The sequence below is a fragment of the Trachemys scripta genome, chromosome 3 (assembly GCF_013100865.1).
Source record: "Trachemys scripta elegans isolate TJP31775 chromosome 3, CAS_Tse_1.0, whole genome shotgun sequence".
Lineage (NCBI taxonomy): Eukaryota > Metazoa > Chordata > Testudines > Emydidae > Trachemys > Trachemys scripta.
In genome coordinates, this window is record NC_048300.1 from 56,816,053 (window position 1) to 56,837,777 (window position 21,725).

The 21,725-nt window shown below is 47.7% G+C and overlaps 1 protein-coding gene across 3 annotated transcripts in view; it reads left to right on the forward strand.

Annotated features, from left to right (window-relative positions):
• The window catches only part of MOCS1 (molybdenum cofactor synthesis 1), a 47,011-nt gene extending 39,852 nt beyond the window's left edge, over positions 1–7,159 (forward strand). For 2 of the 3 annotated variants that reach the window (XM_034764793.1, XM_034764794.1), the window contains one exon: positions 4,060–7,159. In XM_034764793.1, the coding sequence (XP_034620684.1) occupies positions 4,060–4,967 (908 nt within the window). In that variant the 3' untranslated portion in view covers positions 4,968–7,159. The remainder of the gene's footprint in view (positions 1–4,059) is intronic. The other variant, XM_034764795.1, reaches the window with a different exon arrangement.
• The last annotated feature ends 14,566 nt before the right edge of the window (positions 7,160–21,725 follow it).

Sequence of the window (21,725 nt, forward strand, 5' to 3'; positions counted from 1 at the left end):
TTTCAAACCCACCCTTGGCTAGAATACTTGTCCGAGAGTTCTCTGGCATTCACAAGCACAAATCAGCTCTAATTCAGAGGGGGTGGGGGAGAACAGATTTCAAACCATTTACTCCTCTAATCAAATAGTCTAGTGGTCAGAATAAAGAATTGTGTCTCCTGGGTTTTATTCATTGCTGTGTTACTGATTTTTATGTGACACTGGCCAAGTAGGTTTGCCTTTTCTGTGCCTGTATCTCCCTCCATTTATAAGGAAGGGCAGAAAAAATGTTGGATGGATTGCTTAGTGAATATTTGTAAAAGTATTTTGAGATCCTTGGATGGAAGGTGCTTTAAGTATCATTATTCCTTGCTAAGAAGCTTTGATACATCAAGGGGGAAAACATTTTATTTCAAGCCCACTTCTTCTCTTCCAAGCAAAGCAGTAAATCAGCCATTATGATTATAACTTGGTAACTCAAAGCTGGCAAGAATGGGCAACTGCAAGTACCTAGACTGGGAACAAATGATTGTATCGTTGGGAAGGTAACATTCCTGAGATTTACAAAACCTGTTCCTTTAATCAGTACTCTAGTAAACTCCACTCAGGGCTGGTCCACACTGGGGTGGGGGATCGATATAGGAATGCAACTTCAGCTACAAGAATAGCATAGCTGAAGTCGACGTTTCCTAGATCGAACTAAGTTTTACTTACTGCTGGTCCACGCGGCGCAGGCAAGCTCCCCCGTCGACATCGCTTCCTCCTCTCGGCGAGCAGGAGTTCCGCAGTTGACGGGGGAGCGCTTCTGGGATCGCTTTATCACCTCCAGATGAGACGCAATAAATCGATCCCAGAAGATAGATCTCTACCTGCCGAATCGGGCGGGTAGTGTGGACCTAGCCTTAGTCTCTCTGCAACTGGATTCTGCAGAGTGTCGTATTAATATAAGCTTTTGCTTTTTTTTTTCCCCGTGCCCTTCTCTCAGAAGAAAGGTTTCACTCAAGATTCTTCCACTTCTCATTTCTTTGATACCATGCTGTCTTCTGCCATATTGAGTTTGTAGGTGAATAGCTTGAACTGTGCAGGCAATTCCTGGTCTGTTTGGTTCTTTGGCTGTGTTGCCAGAGTTGCTCTACTACGTTTCAGAAAAGGGGGAAACAGTACAATTAGAACAGTCTCACAGGCTGCAAAATGAGGATGAGCTGGGTCTTTGAATGGGATGAAAAGTAAACTATTTTACTTCCCAAACTAGACCTCCATCCACTGTCATTTATTAAACTATCTGTGGGGCTTCTCTTTAATTTTTAAAATAGCATTTGGAGGCGGAAGGTCTGGATGCAGAGATGGGATCTATCCAGCTTCTTTTGGAATAGCACTCTGATCACATGCAATGATAGCAGAAGTCTGTCCTGTTCTTCCCCATCTTGAGAAGTGACCGCTGGCATTCTCTGCATAAACACTACAGTCTCTAGGACCGGAGCGGAGTCAAGGATGACACAATGTGATGTGCAGACCATGACTACATCTGGAAAGCAGATTGGGGGATTTCCTAATTTGTGTGTTTAATTGCAGGGTTCAATTAAAGTTAGTGTGCAAACAGACAGGAGGTAGAGAGAACATGGAATTCATTTAACTAAATCTAATGCAATGGAAATGATTAATCTCTCTTGCTCATCTTCTTTACTTAATTTGGTCTGTCCTGTAACTATTTTCCTTAATAGAAATATTAAGAATAGGCTGTTCTCCTCCCAGCTTCACCTTTGTGATGGGAGAGTCCTTATGCCTTCTTTTATGGCAGTTGGAAATTTTTCAGTGGTGAAACCAATTTTAGCTTTGCAGATTTACTAATAAGGTACAAGCAAAACACTGCTGAGCTCCAGCAGTAGAAAGTTACTAGTGCATTGTATCCAGCCCAGGCATGGAAGTTCAGGGTCTCGCTCTTTTTGCCTTTTTGTGTTACGTGAACAACGTGGGTGAGGACAGAGGTACCCTTGTGTGGGATTTAAAGGAAACTTGTATAAAAGAGGCAGCTTGTGCTGCACCCCTAAAGTGCACAACTGCAGGGTGCCTCATCGCACTTACCCCTGTCTTCTGAACTCGTCTACTCAACCAGTGTCAGTTATGTGCCTCCCAAATGTACTGACTGATGCTCCACTCCTGAGCAGCTTCAGTCCTGGGGTATTGAGCTCTTAATTCCTCTTACAGCCCAGCCCACCCCCCCAGTTCAGGCACTCTGCATGAGTTTACCTTCAGTCCTGCAGAGCTTAGGCTACTGAAGGTACAGGGGACTGAAGGTCTCACTTATCAAGAATTTAAGGTTTTTCTTAAATGAAGGTTCAAGGTGTCCCAAGACCTGTATGAGGGGAAAAAAAAAAAATCAAGCTTCTTCTCTCTGCTGTTGCACCATTAGTGTAGTGTCCATTACAAGATGGGCTGCAGCCAATAGGCTCCATTTCATGAGGTTTCCCTCTTAAATTGGCTTAGTGCTAGTGAATGAGTTCTTGGTGACCCCCACCACTCCTAGTTAATTACGTGTTAGAATCTTTCTTTTAGCCCCTCCATCACTCGCTGACACCACAGATGTACAAACACATTCAGCCCTCGTGTGAGAGGGCACAACTCCAGGGGAGCTGCCTCTGCTTTCTCCATAGCTGAAGGTAGCCCGTTGTCTTGATTAAAAGCTAAAGACAGTTAAACTCTAGCTCTGAACCAAGATGCTCAGAGAATTCCCCCACTCCTCCCCCACAGCTAGCTGAATGGCACTGCTGTTGAGCCTAGCAGGGAAGAGGTTAAATAAACACTAATCTTCCGTTGGAAGGTTTTGCTAATCCAAGGCAATAGACCCAGTACAGTGTGGCAAGGGGCTGTCCTTCAGACACTACCAAAAAGTAGCAAAGCAGGGTAGGGACCTTGCCTTTCCCTTGGGAAAAATAAAGCACAGTGTGTGTCACTCATGAGAGCTGCTCTGACTCCTCTGTGAACAGCTCTTGAACTTGCTCTTTCCCAAAGGAGTCCCGCTTCAAGGGGCTACAGAAGGGGTTTGCTGACCTGTGAGCCACTAAACCTCTGAGCCTCTATATCGCTTAAAGGAATAGTGAAGAGCAGAGAGGAGATCTCCTTTTAAAAAAGCAGGTTAAGACGTGGCCATTACTTGCCTCTTTGCCCCTTCTTCCTTTGGATTATAGCTTCCATTGTATGTAACAGGTTCCTTCTGTCGTGGGGCTTGCCAGTGGGCGCTGTGGAAATGCCAAAGTTGGGGGATGAGTGTGAGGGGCAAGGAGGGCTACATCCCACTGGATTTAAATAAAGATCCAAACTGAGCTGGCAGAGCTCCTGGCCAGGGCAGAGGAAACCGGGGTCAATGAGGGAGTCTGAGCTCCCAGTGACTAAGCCTCAACGGCCGAGCACACCATTAACTCGGTAAGAACTGGCAGCGATGAGGGAGGTTCCCAGCATGGAGCCTGTCTAGGAACTTGCAGGCAATGCAGCTGGTGCTTGTCGGCCCAGCTGACCTCCAAAGGCTGCCGCTAGGAGCAGAAACCAGGAAAGTGAAATGATCCTACTTTAAATAGCACACTGGAAAGGTGAGAGTGGCAGCCAGAGCTGGAGGGCAGGAGAGAGCAAAGTAAGGAGTGAAAAAGTTTGTTTAAAAATTAGCCTGGCATGCTTATTTGTTGAGGAAGACATTTTTAATCACACTGTTACAGAAGAAGGCAGTAGACCCTGCCCCACCTTCTTTTTTCCCCAAAGATGAAGTCCAGGTAATTCTTTGGCAGCTTGTTCTCAAATGTTGATGTTTTTTAAAACTGAAGACCAATGACTCTTGTGAGTGACCCTACAATAACCGTGCACCCAGCTGCAGTGTTGGTAAGCAAGTCAATATAACAACAAGCCTATGAACATGGGGAGGTCTGAACTTTAGTAAGGAAATGGAGTTCAATTCCCACCTTCCTAGGGCTTTTGGTAATGTATAGAAGTGGGAGCAGTGTTCTGACTGCATCCTCGTTCAGATATATTTAGCTTATCCTTCCAATTAGTAGCAATAGCTTGTGTCTTATTTCTATTTATCCTCCTCTTCAGAGGCAGCATTGGAATCGACCCCACTACTGCAAGAGGCCGTGCAGAATTCTCCAAGTTCAAAGCAATGGGGCCACAGACCTGGCCGCTGGCTAATGCCAAGAGCAAGTTTATCCAAGCAGATGGGAAAAGCATTTAAGAAAAATGTGTTTACAGGACAGCATGCCTTGCCAGGATCTCGCTCAGAGCAACAGCAGCTGGCAGCAGAAATTCTGCAAGCTCAGGCACACAGCATTTGCATCTTCCAAAAGAATTTGAGCTCTAGCTCGGACACAAAGTGCCTTAGGACAGGAAGTCCTTCCATTCAGCACACCAGCCACACTGCTGTGGACAGTCACTCGGGGGCTGCAGCTGGAAACCAGTCAGAAGAAAAGGGCCCAGGATCTCACTCCAAAGCCATAGGTTCTGGCTTGTGCGCCAGTGAACGGGGTCCCTCCAGCAGCCTGACTCACATTGACCAAGAGGGGCGGGCGGCCATGGTAGATGTTGGAAAGAAGCCCGATTCTGAAAGGACCGCTGTTGCCAGTGCTGTGGTTCGCTTGGGTGAGAAGGCATTTGGGATGCTGCGGCAGAACCAGCTGAAGAAAGGGGATGTGCTGGCAGTAGCCCAGATCGCAGGGATTCAGGGAGCCAAACTGACCAGCCAGCTGATCCCCCTGTGCCACAACATCCCTCTGAGCCATGTGGTTGTCTCTCTGAGCCTGGACGAGACCAGATGGGCTGTGGTGATCCAGGCGCTGTGCCACAGCCAGGGTAAGACGGGCGTGGAGATGGAAGCGCTGACGGCCGCCAGCCTTGCTGCCCTGACTGTGTATGACATGTGCAAAGCAGTCACTCACGACATAGTCATCGAAGAGGTGAAGTTGGTGAGCAAGACGGGAGGGCAGAGGGGAGACTTCCAGCGTGGATAGCACTTCTCCTGGCACAGGAGCATCCCCACGTGGGCACTGAGGGTGTGGGCCGCTTTGGTGCCATATCTGCAGTCAGGCTGGGGAAACAGCAGCAGCAGGTATCCTGTATAAGAATGTGACAGTCTCTGAACGGCCAGGCCATCTCACTGCTGGGTGCTCCTCAGTTCAACTGCTGGACAGGTCTCTGCAGGCATCCACCACCACCCTTGCCAGTAACCTCAGCAGAGGGGCCAAAGGTTCTGTTAGGCCATGGGTCAAAACTGAGGCCCTTCAGCCCGGTTGTGCCAGGGAAGCTGGCCTGGCTGCTGTAACCTGTCCAGTGCTTTGTCAGGCACTCTTCATCAGTATTGAATTCACTTGGCAAATGAACACAACAAAGAGTAGTTTATTGTATCTTTGATCAATGACTGTGCCTTCAGAATTGCTCCTTTCTCCCCATCAAACTTGAACTAGGAAGAAACTTCAGAAGGAGACAATGGGGAGTCATTCTAGAGTCCTAGCCATTGAGCAAAGATTTTAATAATGGACAGAGACCCATCAGCTGGAATTATTCAGGTCAAAGTCATAGTCACACCCCTCACACCTGCTTGGGTCCTAAATGGGTCTGATCAGTACCACAGCCAGGGGACGGGAGCTTGTGTCCATGAATGGAAAATTAGATGCTGGTTGACTGATGCCAAATAGCCCATGCCTAGTTCTGATTTCACTGAGGGGCATGATGCTGAATACAGAAGGCTACTGTGGTAGGGGGAACTGTAATTTGCACACCCTGAACTGCATTGCTGTAGTTCACTTGTGCCTGCCGTCATAACCAACTCATTAGATGTTCCTGCATGCTTACAGGCCAGTTCTGAATCAATCTCAGTCCATCAAAGCCACTTCCCCTCCCCCCCTTCCTTGCAGGGTCCTGAAGCGATAGCCTGCAGAGGAACATCAAAACTTACGGTGTTGCCCCACTCCAGAGCAACCACCAGGAAGCATGACCAAAACTGGGTAGCCATGACAGGCTTCCCTGAAGAGCCAGTATGGGCGGTCAAATGATTGACTCAGTTTAAAACTATTTCATACGTTTTTGTACTCTAGCAAGTTTATGGGCTGTGCCTAAGGGCCTCATTCTGCTCCTTAGAGAAGTCCGGGCCAGAACTCCTCAAAACATGAGCAGAATCAGGCCCTTAATTTTTTATTTCTGGGACTTGAAATCCAGCCGAGCTCCAGCAGAGGGATTTTTTTTATTTTTTAATCCACCTGCCTGCTGTGACTGTTTGTAGCCCTAGCTAAGGTTATCGTGGGATAACCTAGTCTGATGCTTGCTTCTTCTATAGACTTTGCATCCAGCCAGCAGAGGAAGCCTGAGCTAACTCTTGCATCAATAATGCTGCTGTTGCTGAACTCAGTGATTCTTTTGGCAAACAGGGTCATAAACATCCCTTTGCTGTGTTGACTCTGCTCCAGGGAAGGGGAGGAAATCCTTCAATATTTGTCAAAGGAACCCAGGAGAGGGGAAATTGGAATAGGCACTTAGAAAACTGATTTTTCAGTCTTCTAAAAGTGAAGTCCTTGATGTTGCAGAGTCTTATGCTATTTTGGTTGTTAAAGCCTGAACCTCTTGAGGCATGTGGCTAGACAAGGACCTCTGCTTTTTTTTAAAAAAAGGGAAAGTGCCACAAGGAGAACTAGGAAGAGAAAAACTTTGAAGTATGACCTTCATTCATCCTAAAAGCTCAAAGCCAGAGGGCAAATAGAGAACCCTGCGCAGGGGGCTGGCACATGTAATGATTTTTAAACATTGGGTGGTGGTAACACTCAGGACTTGAAATGGTCCCCTTGCCAAGGATGATCTTCAAAAGCAGGAGTTCGTTTTGCATGTTTTTTGGAGTAGAGGGGAATAGACATAGCAAAATATACTGATTTGTCAGTCTAAATTGAAAAACAATTCTCCCTTAGAATCTTGAACTCAAGTTTTGAAAGTTTCTCCTGCTACAGTTGAGATCAAACACCCCCAGCAGAGCAGGGATTCCAGCTCTCTATGCCATCTTAGAGGCTAGTGCCACCCTGTGCTATGGTTGGAAAGATACAGAAGTCCCTAATTCAGATCTTGGCAGACCAAAAGCCTTTCTGCTTCTAAACCTTGTGTTTAAAAATGAAGTCAGACAGTCCCCAGGGTTGAAGAATACTTCAGTAACAGGTTGTTTAAAAAAAAAAAAAAAAAAACTACCCCAAATACTCTTAACCCCTTTTTGTTTTAACTTGCTCATCACTGCTGTATTTTGGTTTTAAACAGTAACCTGAAAGCTTTACCTAACTGTCAAAGACCAGGAGCCCCCAACTTTAATTTATAGTGTGTTCCTGTGGCTTAAGTTTCCTGCCCTTTGGATACCAGTGCCGCTGGCCCCCTTTGATACACACAACAGAGGAAGTTTTTAAAACAGCCTTATTAACCTTGCTTTCCTATTAAACGAGCACTTTCAAGTTACTTGAAAGAATTCTTTCCTTTGCCTTGTGATTGATTAGGATTGTTGGTACAGCCTGCTCCCTAATGTTGTTTCAAGAAACATTTTATCCAGTGGTGAGACTATACATGACAGCATCAAGCACATCCCAGTCACTTTGGAGGAGATTAGCTCAGGTTTAGTGCAGCAAACTGGGACTGCATGGTCAGATTTAACCCTTTAACCCCCACCCTCTTTCCTATACACCTGATTGCCCAATCCCTTTTCTTACTAACTCAAGGAAGCACTTTGGAGTTCACTGTAGAGTCACTGTGCATTTTAAGCCATGCTATGTGTTCAGGTACAGCTAGCAGTTTGAAATATATATTTTTCTATGGCTGAGCTATTATCCACAACATCCCAGTAATAATAGTGTTGCCATGACCACCAAGTTAGGTTTAGGGGATCCCATTGACTTTATGGGGTGCCTGTGTGGAACCAGATGGCCTAAGCTGGTTCTAATACACTTGGCTCTAGAAGTAGGTGGCAGTGTGTTTGTTTATATTGATCAGACCTTTCATTTAAAGACTGCTTAAATTAGCACCTCTTAGAATTTTATCTGAACACACCTTAATGGTAGATGCGTTAATAGCTAGGTGAGAGAAGTGGTCACCAATGAATTGGGAATCTAAGCACTTCAGGGGTGTCTAGACTGCACGTGGGAGCAAGCCTCCCAGTGTGGCTCGACAGACTTGTGCTAGTGGGCTAAAGAGCTGTGTAGCCATTGCAGCTCAGGTTGGCAATTGGAGGCTCTGCCCTGAGGTACACTTGAGAGCCTGACCTCCAGTCCAAGTCACAACATCAAAGCAATGTCTACATAGCTAGTTTTAGTGCACTAGCATGAGGCTGTAGGGCTGGGCTACTCGCTCCCAATGTAGCTAGATCAGGGGTCGGCAACCTGCCGTACGTGTGCTGATTTTTGATGGCATGCTGCTGCCTGCGGGGGTCCTGACCCCACTCAGCCCTCACCCCCCGCCTACTGATTTCTCCTGCAGAGACAGGAGGCAGAAGCTTGGTCCTGCTGGCAGCCAAGCTCTCCCCTCCCCCGCTTCGTCCCCCAGTGTGGTACTTTCCTGCCCCTCCCTCTCCCTGCCGCCAATCAGCTGATCACCCTTGGGAGGGGGAGCTGAGCCGCAGCATGCACGCTGCTCCGGGGAGGAGGCAGAGAAGAGGTGGGGACGGGGCATATCCCCTCCAGCCCCCTGCTGGGAACACCCCCACAAGCCGAGCACCCCAGCCCTCTGCCCTGACCCCTGCACCTCCTCCACACACACCCAGCCCTCTCTGCTGACCCCTGCACCTCCTCATGTCCCATGCCCTACTCTTGCACCCTGAGCACCAAATGGGAGTTCCTGCACCCCCCAGTCTGGGATCCCAGCTGCCAGCCCCTTGCCAGCTGGGGTCCCGCAGGCCCCACTCAGCCCGCTGCTGAACTAGGTGAAGGGAACATCAGGCCGGCAGTGGGCGGCGTGGGCCGGCAGCGTAAGAGCAGCATTTTAATTTAATTTTAAATTAAACTTAAACATTTTGAAAACCTTGTTTACTTTACATACAACAATAGCTTAGTTATATAATATAGACTTAGAGAGAGACCTTCTAAAAACCGCTAAAATGTATTACCAGCACACAAAACCTTAATTTAAAGTGAATAAGTGAAGACTCAGCACACTGCTTCTGAAAGGTTGCCGACCCCTGAGCTAGACCCTTACAGGTTGCACTGGGTTTCAACTACTGAGTGGGTGCTGAATTCCTGGCTAGTTTCTTTCCTACTTCTCTCTATCCCACACACCTCCATGAAGGGGAAGTCTTCCTTGTAGGGAAGCACTGGCCAATATTAGGAACAAAGCTTCCTCGGCCTGTACTGCGCTGCTTCCCGCAGTCCCCATTGACCTGGAACAACGAACCATGGCTCGTGGGAGCTGCGATCGGCTAAACCTGTGGACACTGCAGGTAAACAAACTGTCCCGGGCCGCCAATGGATTTCCCCGATGGGCCTTGTGCCAAAGGTTGCCGATCCCTGCCATACAGCATGAAAAGCAGCATTTTTATCAAAAAGCACTTCAGGTACTTAATCTGTTTGGTTTTCTTACAGTTACTATGAGATGTGATTAAGAGCTCTTCTATCTATCCAGAGAAGAGCAACAAGAATGATTAAAGGTCTTGAGAACATGACCTATGAAGGAAGGCTGAAAGAATTGGGTTTGTTTAGTTTGGAAAAGAGGGGACATGATAGCAGTTTTCAGGTATCTAAAAAGGTGTCATAAGGAGGAGGGAGAAAACTTGTTCACCTTAGCCTCTAAGGATAGAACAAGAAGCAATGGGCTTAAACTGCAGCAAGGGAGGTCTAGGTTGGACATTAGGAAAAAGTTCTTAACTGTCAGGGTGGTTAAACACTGGAATAAATTGCCTAGGGAGGTTGTGGAATCTCCATCTCTGGAGATATTTAAGAGTAGGTTAGATAAATGTCTATCAGGGATGGTCTAGACAGTATTTGGTCCTGCCATGCGGGCAGGGGACTGGACTCTATGACCACTCGAGGTCCCTTCCAGTCCTAGAATCTATGAATCTATCTGCACTGAGGTAATGAAAGATACAAGCACTCTGGGTGCTCAAATACCATAATTCTGCACACAAGGTCCTATTACTATATCAGACCATACTGATTCCTTGCCATCATGGCAGAGAATCTCTGCTAGTTTAAGAAGAATATTGGTTAATGCACAGAAGATTCCTGCTGCAATTCCTTCTTGCAGAGCTGGGGGAAGAAGGGGTCAGGCTTGGAAGCACAGTTACCACACTTAAGCCCTGAGGCTCAAAAGAATTTAGGCACCTAACTCCCAGACATCAGTAGCAGTTGAGTGATGAAATCCCAGGAGGATCTTGCCTTAGATACCATGGTGATAGGCAACCTTAAAACCAAATCAAGTGGTTTCTACATGTCAGGACTGAAATGAATTGGCTGAGCTAAATAGAGAAAGGACATCTACCTGCACTCTGCCTGTGCCTAGCTTGCTGTAGCCAAGTTGACTCTGACTTTCATGAGCACTTTTTGTTCACCTACATTTACATCTTAAAAAAAAAAAAAAAAAAAATTACAGCCTGTTGGGTATTTGTTTTTAAAACCTCATACAGCCTGATTCAAGGGGTTGAGGAACGATGAGTTGTATTCAGTAAGAGAAGAAAGTTTAAACCTGAGATGATGGTGCATTTGGACACGTGGCTTCTGAAAATCTGCTATGGTGCAATAGTTGATTTAACAAGCCAGGCCCCCCCGCCCCCCAGACTTTGAATTTCACTATAATTCCTGCATCTGGGGTAGGGAGGAAGCGGGGATTGTAAGGTTCTTTCTTAATCTGAATAGTTGGGGCAAATTGACAGCTCAGCTCTGTTGGTGCCATAACATTTTCTTGTTACATAACCAAGCCTTGGAACTATGCAGTTATTCTGATATAGATAAGATGTTGAATTAAGCATGAGAGTCCATTTATTTTATGAGAATGTGTTGCCAAAGGGCACCGGGGATGTTTGTACCCCTGCTCCAACACAAAGTATGTTCTCAATTACGCACAAGTAAACTGGGTCGGTATTTTAGAGGCTTATTTTGCTCCAATACATTTTTAATAAAGACTAATTGTAATGGAAATGAACCTCTTTGTGTAGCTTTATTTTTGAACTAAGCGTAACCCTGACATAATGTTTAACTCCCTTTTAAAGTTTTCAGTTAGAGTCTCTTCAGGAGAAGCGGCTTCTTCTGAATTTTCTCTAGCTCAACAGGTTGAGTTTGCCCCTGTGCCATGTTACAAGTTACTACCGTGGCCTGACAGTGATTCCTTCTACGGGGAGAGATGGATAATTTCTCCATATAAAACTTACTTAGGTGACACTTATAAGAAATGTCAATTTACAAAAATCCTTAGAAGTGAGCCAGTCTAAGTGGATGTGCCAAAACTAAGCAATCACATAACCTTAGCACCATAACCTCAGGCATTCATCAATTCACTTCTTCCACCCTTCCTTGCCCATGGTCAGTCTGTTATACTCATCCATTGAGTCTTGGCTAGTAGCTGGGGTTTTGCTGCACAGTTACAATTCCATAGTCTCACCCTGCTCTCATTACCTGTTCCTGCTCAGTAAGGTGGCGCTCCTCTTACTCAAAGTGATTGTGTCAATAACTGGCTGTGGTAGCAGGTTTGGCACAGAGACCCCACTCAAACCTCCTATTTGCTGTTTGAAGAGAGATTAATTTGCCTTCCACCTTGTTCACTTTTCCATCTACGCTGCCCCAGAAGCAGACAAGATGTTCTCCTTGAAAACAAGGAGACACGTTAAGTGAGTAACTTACAGATTTTGGTGAGTTATATGTGCAAGTCCTGCATGCCTGGGCAATAGAACCTCTACTCGGCACATGTCGGAGAAAGTTATGGAAAAGAGATACAGAACCATTCACCTCCAGCTCACTGATAATGCACCCTAGAGCCATAGTTTCAAAAGTCACTATGTCATGTTGTTTTGGTGGCCAATGTGAAGCAAGTTTGGCCTCAGTCCATTTCAATGTACACAGGTGCCTCATAGCAGAGCAATTACCCTTACAAATGGCACTAAAAACATCCATCTCAGTCTCGAGGCCCAAGATCAAGTGGACCAAAGTAGTGGCTGATGCTTAGCAGGGTCCCATCCATGGCAGGGCAATGGGGATTTTGCACTACTGTGTTGTATAGAGGGGGGTAATACAGAACTTCAAGCTGCAGAGCTGGCCCTCTGTCACCTTTGTAGCTGCACTAAATTCACTCACAACTGTAAACACCCGCTCTGTCTCCCCTAGTCTCCTTTCTCATCTGATCCCAGTGCAGTCTCCTTCCTCCTCTGCTGATTAATGACCTGCTGGCTTACAATGAGGATGGGGTTGAAACAAAGGGCTGAGTGAAGTTTCTGTCCTTAAATGAAGCTAGTAAACCCCAAACTGCCTTAGTCTCAGCATCCAACACAAAGTGATTGGAACTTGGCCTGAATAGAAATAAGGATGCTGAGTGTGTGAAGGGAAAAGCCAGTCAAAGCTTACTGCTAGAGATGCCCCTACCACTCCCCTAGGATAAACATGTAAACAGAAGAGTCCCATGAAAGGATCTTACCCACCACTGCCCTAGACCACAGAACACCCCCCCACCACCACCACCCTTTACCGCTTCAGAATCTGCAGATAGGGCAGAAGAGGTGCACATTGTCATGTGAGCCACGAGCAACAAATCTACCCCAATGTTAAAACAGCCTCAGGATGTAGGCACTTCTGCACTGAACTCCTCTGCAGTTCTGGGAATCTGACTCCATCCAAACCATGTTGCCTGAAGGCTGGGGCCCCAGCACTGGTGCAAAGAGGCAAAGCCTCCACACAAATGGTCCAGTGCCACCAGCAGATGGTTGGTGATCTGTGGAGCATATCAGCGCTGTGCTCCTGCTTGTTTGGAGGGAGTGGGAGGGGACTCTTTGCCACCTCCCCCTCACAAGAATGGCTTGGGGAAAATGTAATGAGGGGACTTCCACAGTTTTACTTCTAAAGGCTCCTCCTACAAAAGGTACCCTGTGAAGGAAGCAATTCTCACACCCTTGAGCGGCCCTGAGAATAAGGAGCAAAAAGAGGACTACAGAGTAAAATTCAGAAATGCAGATATGGAGGTGTCATGATTTTGGCTTCTCTTCCCGCCCGCTATCCACAATTCTCCCAGAATTCTGAGGCTTTTACAGTCAATCTGACACCTTCTCTGTTGGCCTGTTTGCCTTTTATGAATGTTTCTGAAATCTTCCTGAGCCAAGACCAGGTTTCTGAGAGGCTGACAGATTGACACAGCATCACCCCCCAACCCACCCCCAAAATGTGTGTTCCTATCCTGGGTAGGCCCTACCTGCACCGATAGAACCTTGAGAGGTCTGACTCCCTTCCCCCCTCAACACCTCAGCAATATTCAGCTTTTCATGCCACTTAAGTCTCATGAATTGGTGAGTCGTGGCAGCCTTCGTAACCCACATTTCTGTGGACACAGGAAAATGGGGAAAAGTTTTGTGGCATTGTTTCCGGTGTCCACTGTGGTATGTTGCAGGAGTATACTTGCCCCTAGCTTGTCTTTGCTGTTTCACGTTGGGTGATATTCTCTGTTCAGGACTCGTTTAGCCTTCGTCCTTTGTGGCAGGTAACCAGCTAGCCACCATTCCCTGCTGGACAGTGACATGGACATTTAGAGCTATAAATCACTGGCCAACATAGTTTGTGGGTGCCTAACTTGAGTCACCTTAAAGGGGCCTGACTTTCAGAGTGGGGATCTCCCCCTCTGCCCCTCTCCTGAAAATAAGGCCCATTTTAGATAGCTCAAGCTAGGCATCCACAATCACTAGTAGCTTTTGAAAATCTTGTCTCTGATAAGCCATTTAGGGCCAAATTCTGCTCTCAGTCACACCAGTATAAATCTGGGGTAACCACTTCAGACCATGGAAATTTTACTCCAGATTTGGTTTTAAACTAAGAGCAGAATCTGGCTCTTCCTCCCCACCCCACCATTGGCCTTTAGCTAGCTTGTGGCTCCCTTTGTCTGGCTCAGCGATGGTAATGCAGGCCTGTGACAGTTTTGAAACTGCTGCAGATGTGTGCGTTTTGGCCAGGAAATAGGCTTGCTAATTAGTTAAATGGAAACAGTTTTACTTCGCTCCACTTAACAGAACCTTGTTCCAAGAGAGGCTTAAGGTTTCAGTGAACATAAAAATAGCTGGAGGAATTACTGGTTGCAATAGGCTACAGCCCTAACCTTCCACTTCTGGAGATTCTAGTTCAAAGCCTGGACTTAGGTCACCAATGAAAGTGGATTTGATGCGTCTATCATCGTCACATTGCAAACCCACGACATAGCTGGCAATCTCTGCCCTAGAGAGAGGCACAGGGCGGGGACAGGAAAGGGGTTTGGTTGAACTGGTGAGCTATGTATGCACCACACCTACCAAGGCAGACTTCTCATCTTACTGCCTGTGACTGAGATGAGCAGTTGGCCAACTCTACCTCTATTTGTCCCTCATTGCTGGCTGCACCACATTTAAAGACATTTCAGTTCAGTGATGTGTGCACAAGCTACCCTGAGACCTGGGAAGAAGGCAGATAATGATACAGGGCAACTATAGTTGCACTAGCATGGTGTTTGGAGTAAGTGATAGACCACCATCTACTGGAGTTTTGAGGCATTGGTAGTTGTAGGAGGCTCTTATGTCATCTTAAAACCTTACACAAGCTAGAGCAGGAAGTTGATCAAACATATGATGGACTCAGGTCTGGATTCACATTCTGGTTCTATATTGACACTGACATTCTGCATGGCCCTAGGCAAATCACCTAATTTCACTGGGGCTCTGGGTATGTCTATACTGCACAATAAGCCTGGACTGACTCAGGTTTGAGCCAAAGCCCCACTTCTGTCCACACACAAATCAGTCTGATTCAGGTCAGCAAACATTCAGGACTCAGGTCCTAGGACCCTGCTAAGGGAGTGGGTGACAGCCAGAGTCTCACTGTGACTCAGGTCCAAGCCCTGTCATTTTGTTGTGCAGACACAGGTCAGGCAGGGTTGCCAACTTTCTATTCGCACAAAACCGAACTCCCTTGCCCACCCCCCCGGTCCCACCCCTTCTCCAAGACCCTGCCCCCACTCACTCCATCCCTCCTCCCTCTGATGCTCGCTTGCTCTCCCCACCTTCACTCGCTCATTTTCATAGGCTGGCTCAGGGGGTTGGGGTGTGGGCAGAAATGAGGAGTTCAGGGTGAAGAAGGGGACTCCAGGCTGAGGCAGTGGTTGGGGTGTGGGATCTGGGGTAGGGGCGGAGCTAGAAATGAGGGGTTAGGGTGTGGGAGGGGACTCCGCACTGGGACAGGGGGTTGGGGTGCAGGGGGTGTGGGCTCATCCTCAGAGCTGGGGCCGGGGGGTCACAGGAGGGGGGGGGTTGGGGGTGCAAGCTCTGGGCAGCACTTACCTCAAGCAGCTCCCGGAAGCACGGCCTGTCCCCACTCCGTCTCCTACATGGAGGCGTGGCCAGGGGGCTCCACATGCTGTCCCTGCCCCAAGGCCAGCTTCGCAGCTCCCTTTGGCCAGGAACCACAGCCCATAGGAGCTGCGGGGGCAGTGTGCAGAGCCACCTGGCCGCGTAGGAGCCAGAGAGGGGACGGGCTGCTGTTTCTGGGAGCCATGTGGAGCTACGGCAGGCAGGGAGGCTGCCTTAGCCCCGCTGATCTGACTTCTAATGGCCCGGTCGTGGTGCTGACCGGAGCCGCCAGGGTCCCTTTTCGACTGGGCTTTCCGATCAAAAACTGGACACCCCGCAACCCTAAGGTCAACATAGTGCTGTATGGAAGTGTTCCCATGGCTAAGATAGTGGGGTTACAGTTGCTGGACCCAGGTTTTACAATGCAGTGGGGATGCTCAAGCACAGGTTTGGCAACACAGAGTCCATGCACCTAGATCCCACAGACCCAGCCATAGTGTTCAGTGTAGACACATCCTCGGTTTCCCCATGAGTGACACGAGGACAATGCCCACTCCCTACGAGTTTTGTGAGGCTTCATTCACTACTGTTTAACAAGCATTTTTTTCGGATCCCTTGAGGGAACTAGCCATTAATGGTGTTAGCGATGCTACTCCTTCACGATACATGGTGCAAAAGTAAAACAGAAGAGGAAACAGAGATGATGTTTTACTGCACATACCCATTAGGGATTATCCTCGCATTTCCAGGTGCCCACTTAACCCCAGCGCCACAGTTAGTAAATAAGTACTTAATACCTTGGACAACCAGAAACATCTTTTTCTTTTCCTCTTCATATACAAACACTCCCTCCTGCACACGTTAATACAACTTTCCGGCTGCACAACTGAAAGGACGCAAAGCCAGAGGAAGAAAAGGTGAAGGTTCCAACACCAGGAGGAGCTTGACTGCATGGCTTTTTGGGTGGAAGGGGGTAAGGGAGTTGGCTTAATTTAGGATTATGTTTGGAAAAGGATACGCCCTCAAATATACAACACGTGCAATGCCACAGCATTAATGCTATTGGTGGAGCCATAGGCCAGGTCCTCAGCCGGTGTAAACGGTAGCATAGCTCCATTGATGTCAATGTGCAGATTTATACCGGCTGAGGACCTGGCAGGCAACGTTTGCTTCGGTGTGATTTCAACTGTGCAGCTTTAACGTTTCATTAATGCCACTTTCTTGTCCTGAACTCCAGAAAGCTATTTTTAATGCAAGCCTCAGTTATTGTCTTCTAAAGAAAGAACACACACACACACACAGTCTTGACCCTGCAACGAGCTGCCCTTTCCCTTCCTGTGTGTGATGCTGTATAGCAATGCTATAGCTCTGTGTGGCTCATTTGGCTTGTGCAGCTCAACTCCTGGGGCCATCCTCTGTGCCAAATCCAAGAAATAAGCAGAGCCGAGTGACGGGAATAATTTCTGCTGCCCTGGAAGCCTAGTTTCTCCTATTGCAGCTGGCAGTTGGAGAGGCTCCATTCTGCCAAAACTGAAACTTAATTGGGTTCAGTGGAAAAGACAAGCTGCGGCCAGGGCCTCCGCGATTCTGGGTTTACAGAGAACGTGGGCAACGCTGGCTTAGTCCCACTGGGAAAAAGAAGAGAGGAGCCGGTGGAGATGTCACTCACGTTTGGAAAAAATGCCTCAGCCGGAGCCAAATGCTTTACACTGAGACAGGGAGCAGGCGGGGGCAGACTGGTTGCCTGGGAAGAGAAGGCGAGCCCAGGAAGCCAAGTGAAAGGCAGAATGACGTCAGGTAGAAGGGCAAGAAACAGACAAGCCCATCCCAGAGGCACATAGCCAGGGCCACCAGGGAGAAGACGAGACCCCCAGCAAAGCCAAGAGGTGGCTGGCACTGTTTTTCAGATTGGATGCTACAGCTAGGCCCTAAAAAACAGCTCAGTAATGGCCCCATTGCTTGCAGCAGTCCTGCTCTGGGCTATCAGAAAAGATACAGCAGAGGAAACTTGTTTGCAATGGGAGCTCAGATACCAGTTTGAAATCTTCACACTAATAAAGGCGAGAAGAGCCCAGCTGCTTCACGAAGGGCAACTTATTGCACGACATTTGTCAAGACACAAACATTTGGACCATGTTAGAGGTCCCTTGGGACTCTTTTCCCACACCTTAATCATGCTGCCATGAGCAGAGATGGTCTAGCCACCTCTCTATGTTTCATGACAGCCTTGGGAGCTACCTGTCCCATGGCAAAGGACATATGTTGTTGTGAAGGACACTGTGGATGTAAAGATGCATGCAAAATCTCAGCCATTGGTAGCATTTTCCAAGTGGCTGTAGTGCAGGAGATCACATATACAGTGCTACAGCAGGACCAAACTGAATAGCCAGCAATCTTGCCCACCTGGTTATTTCTGCGTGGCTTTTTCTATCCTGCAGACTTTAGGAGTCTCTCTAAGGACCCTGCATGACCAGATGAAGCCAGCAGGGCCGGGCCACATCCTGGGAAAGCATCTGGTCATGAGGCAGTTGCTCCTCTATTTGCTCCATGATGGGTGAAGGGGGCTCCCATTCCTCAGATGAAGGATTGCATTGTGATTGGTCAACACACACACACACACACACTGATAGGCACATTTGGTACCTTGAAACACAGACAGAACCGAGCACAGGAATATGTGCTGAAAGCCCTCATCCACCCAGCTAGCGGGGACATTCCACAGAAACTACCTGGGGTAATCTTAATAATCCACCAGAGATGCCCCAGAATGCATCATTCTGGGATATGACAGACAAAGCAAAAGCATCAGCAGTAACAGTGAACCAACCTATGGGGTCTCAGGTGAATCAAGGATTTTCTTATCTGCCCCCAGAGAGCTCTATCTGGAGGGCCTGATTTTCACTTCTCTCCCTCTAGGGTGTTATTCTGTTATTTATGGATTTAATGAATGAACACTTGGGAGCATGTGTGGACAAGGGCAGGCAGGGGTCGTGAAAGGAGAGGAAGAGAAAGGCCTTCCAGCCACTGTATCTGTATAAAGTAGTTCCACATGCAAGCGAACCAGGGCTTGCCTCACTGCTGAGTGTTATGCAGTGTGGTTTCGGCAGCCATTCCACCTCGACAAAGCTGTTATTTATTTACTTAAAGACTTGCATTCCATGGAAAAAGATGCCCCAAGATAGCTCTGTGTTTCTAAAATTAAACCCAGCTGGCTGGAATGGGGAGGGAGCAAGTCAGAGTGCCCCATTCAGCGAGCAGGGAAGCAGGCTTGCAGTATTGCTGCTGCCTCCTCTGAAATATTTTTCCTCCTCAGAAATCCGTTGGCGAGCCCAAATGAAAAGCCCTCTGTGCCCTCTAATGCGGAGACATATTAGAAACAACTCTTTTGAAAGCTGGGCTTTGATTAGTATCATCCTCAAAAACAGAAACATCCCAACTTGCTGTAACAAAACCAACACAGGATGAGCATATAAAGCAATTGCTTCTTTCGCAGCAGACCAGTTGAGGGCTTTGTCCCCCGTGGATCTGTTACTCATGAATCACTGGATAACCCAGAGTTTTAGTGCAATCAGGAAAAATCGTATGTGCAATTCACCGGGACATACCACATTTCTGATGTCGGTTTCCTAGCTAATCTAGCCAAAGCTTCTCTGTAGTTCCTATGTCTATAGTACAGGTTTCTTTAAAGCAGACTCCATCTAACTCTTGTTAGTTGCAAAGTTTAATCTACTAATCTACATTACAAAGAGACTTTCAGGTTAACGGTTTAAAAAAAAAAAAAAAAAAAAGAAACTAAATGTCCCTCCACTGTTACTAACACCACCTCGGATGAGTATTAGCAAAATAATTAGAAAATCTTTATTTACATTTAATCATTTATGCTGTTTACTTTTGGCATTTTTCTGTTTAGCCAATGAGAATGAGTCAGTCTATTTTTCTCTTTTGTTTATCCTCAATTTCATTGTCTGGCATCATGCCCTCCCCCACTGCTGCAGTGTTTGGCTCAAGAACTTCATGGCCAACTGCAGACAAGGGGATTTCATGTTTTAGACCAGGAACTGACCTGTGCAGGGATGAGGAAGGAATTTGATCGCCACTCCCTGCATGCCCACGTCCTAGCACTGGACAATTGGGACCGTGCTGTATTTCCTCTGCCAAACATAAATGCACAGAAGGGGGAAAACTTACTGCTAAAACTCCACAGCTTCTGTCATGAGTCTCCAGTGGCACTTACACAAGCCCTGGCATACTTCTGCATGACCTAGTGGGATCCTTACACTTCCAACTGTGTGTGCGCGCGCGCTTGGGGGAGGGGAAGCTGTATTTCCCACTACAGGCCACTAGAGGCTGCTGTAGTGCCTGTTCTCAATCCAGCGGCAAGGAGACCATGACAAGTAGGCCAGAAATAGTGAGTGGTTGGGAGGGCCGGGGAGAAGGCGAGGTGAGCTGAGAGATTGAGAAATGGGGAGCAGAGAACAGCGGGAAGAGAATAAGGCAGAGTCTAAAAAGGAACCAACTGGCTGGGGAAGTACTCAAAAGATAGGACATACCACCAGTCAACGCTTGCTGTGCAACCTTCATTTTGTCCCTTTGTGCATACGCGTTATGAGGCGCCATTAACTATTTGAGCACATGCTATTTTTGCCTGTCAGCCTCATTCAGTGCACAGGCTGGACTTGCTCAAGGAGTGAATTGGGGCTGTGGAGTAGAGGGGACGTGCGTGTATCCCCAGCCTCATTGGTTGTAGATGCTGCAAGATGTGTATTGACTGAGCCGGGAAGAGGCAGGAGAGCCTCATGGTTCAGACTCAGCAGTTCTGCCCTGCCACAGAGTTCCTTACACGTCACTTAAATCTGCATTTTCGAAGACGGCTACTCACCGAGTGTTCCTCATTCTCCTGGGTGCTTGGCCTTCGACAGCCAGGGTGTGATTTCCAGAAGTTCCGAGTGCTCCCAACGGCCACGGAAGGGGCTCAACACCTTGGACAAATCAAGCCCTGAGCAGGGTATATTGGGCACCCAAATACTGAGGGCAAATGATTGCAAATTTGAGTCTACATTTCTGTGCCTCGATTCCCCATCTGTTCAATGGGGATAATACCTCGGGGCATTGTGAAGATTAGTCCATTATTGTGTGTGAGGTACATAGATACTACGGCCATGTGTGCCCTACAGAGCTTAAATAACGTTTGTGAGGCACTTAGAAAGGCTGGTGGGAGATGCTATAGAAAGGCAGAGGATGGTACTAAGGGGATCCCTGTGTTCCATTCCCCATATGGACATCTCAGAAAGAGCTCTGCCCTTTGTATGGGCCTGAGATGCTTGTTCATTGGTCCATTCAGCCATAATTATAGTGATTTCGGTCCGAAAGAGAGCTGGGTCCGAGCTACGCAGGATTGAGCTGGTAAGATTGTTTGGACCTAGGGCTTGGAGAGTGGGTTAAAAAGTAAAGGGTAAAGCTGCTTTAATGTCAGACCCAATCCCTGTCCTTCTCCCCACCCCCGCCCCATGGCAAGCTTGGGCTGTGCTGGGCAGGCACCCCTGACCTTGGCTGGGAGGGGATTAATGGGGAGCTGGCAATTTCTTCACAAAGAAGGAATCTTGTTTAGGAGAGAGGCTAAGATTGCAGGTTTGGAGTTTCTCTTTTTGACCCCACTGAAAGGCTGGGACGTGCCTACTGGTGCCTCCCAGTGCTGAGACTCAGATGCTGGAACAGAGCATGCGGCCGTGGTCCTGGGCCGCTATCAGCTGTGGTTGTAACTTCATATCAGCACAGTTGGAGAGTGGCTTTTGTGATGAAACGCTACATAGTCCCTTTGGTTCCAGAGGCAGCTTTGACTCTCCAAGCTGGAGGGGCGGGGACAGGCAGGGGCCCTGGAGATCTTCATCGATTCAAAAGGAACTGGGGAGCTAGGGAGGGAGGTGATCACCATTCCAAGAGGATGGGAGTGTTCCTTGTGTGCACTGGCAGAATTCTACCACAATGTGACACCCACTGAGCTGGGAGGCAGATTGGGCCACACTGCAAGTGCAGTTACAGCAGAGTAATGGAAACATAAGACTTGCCAAACCCCATCAGACAAGTGGTCATCTAGTCCAGTAGCCTGTCTTTAGCAGTGGCTAGTACTGGAGGCTTGAGAGGAATGAACCGAATAACCTGCCCCTGGGGACAGTGTGTGCCCAACTCCCATAGTCACGACAGAGTCACTCTATTGATGTACACAAGAGTAACTGACATCACTGAATGCGCACTATTTTCC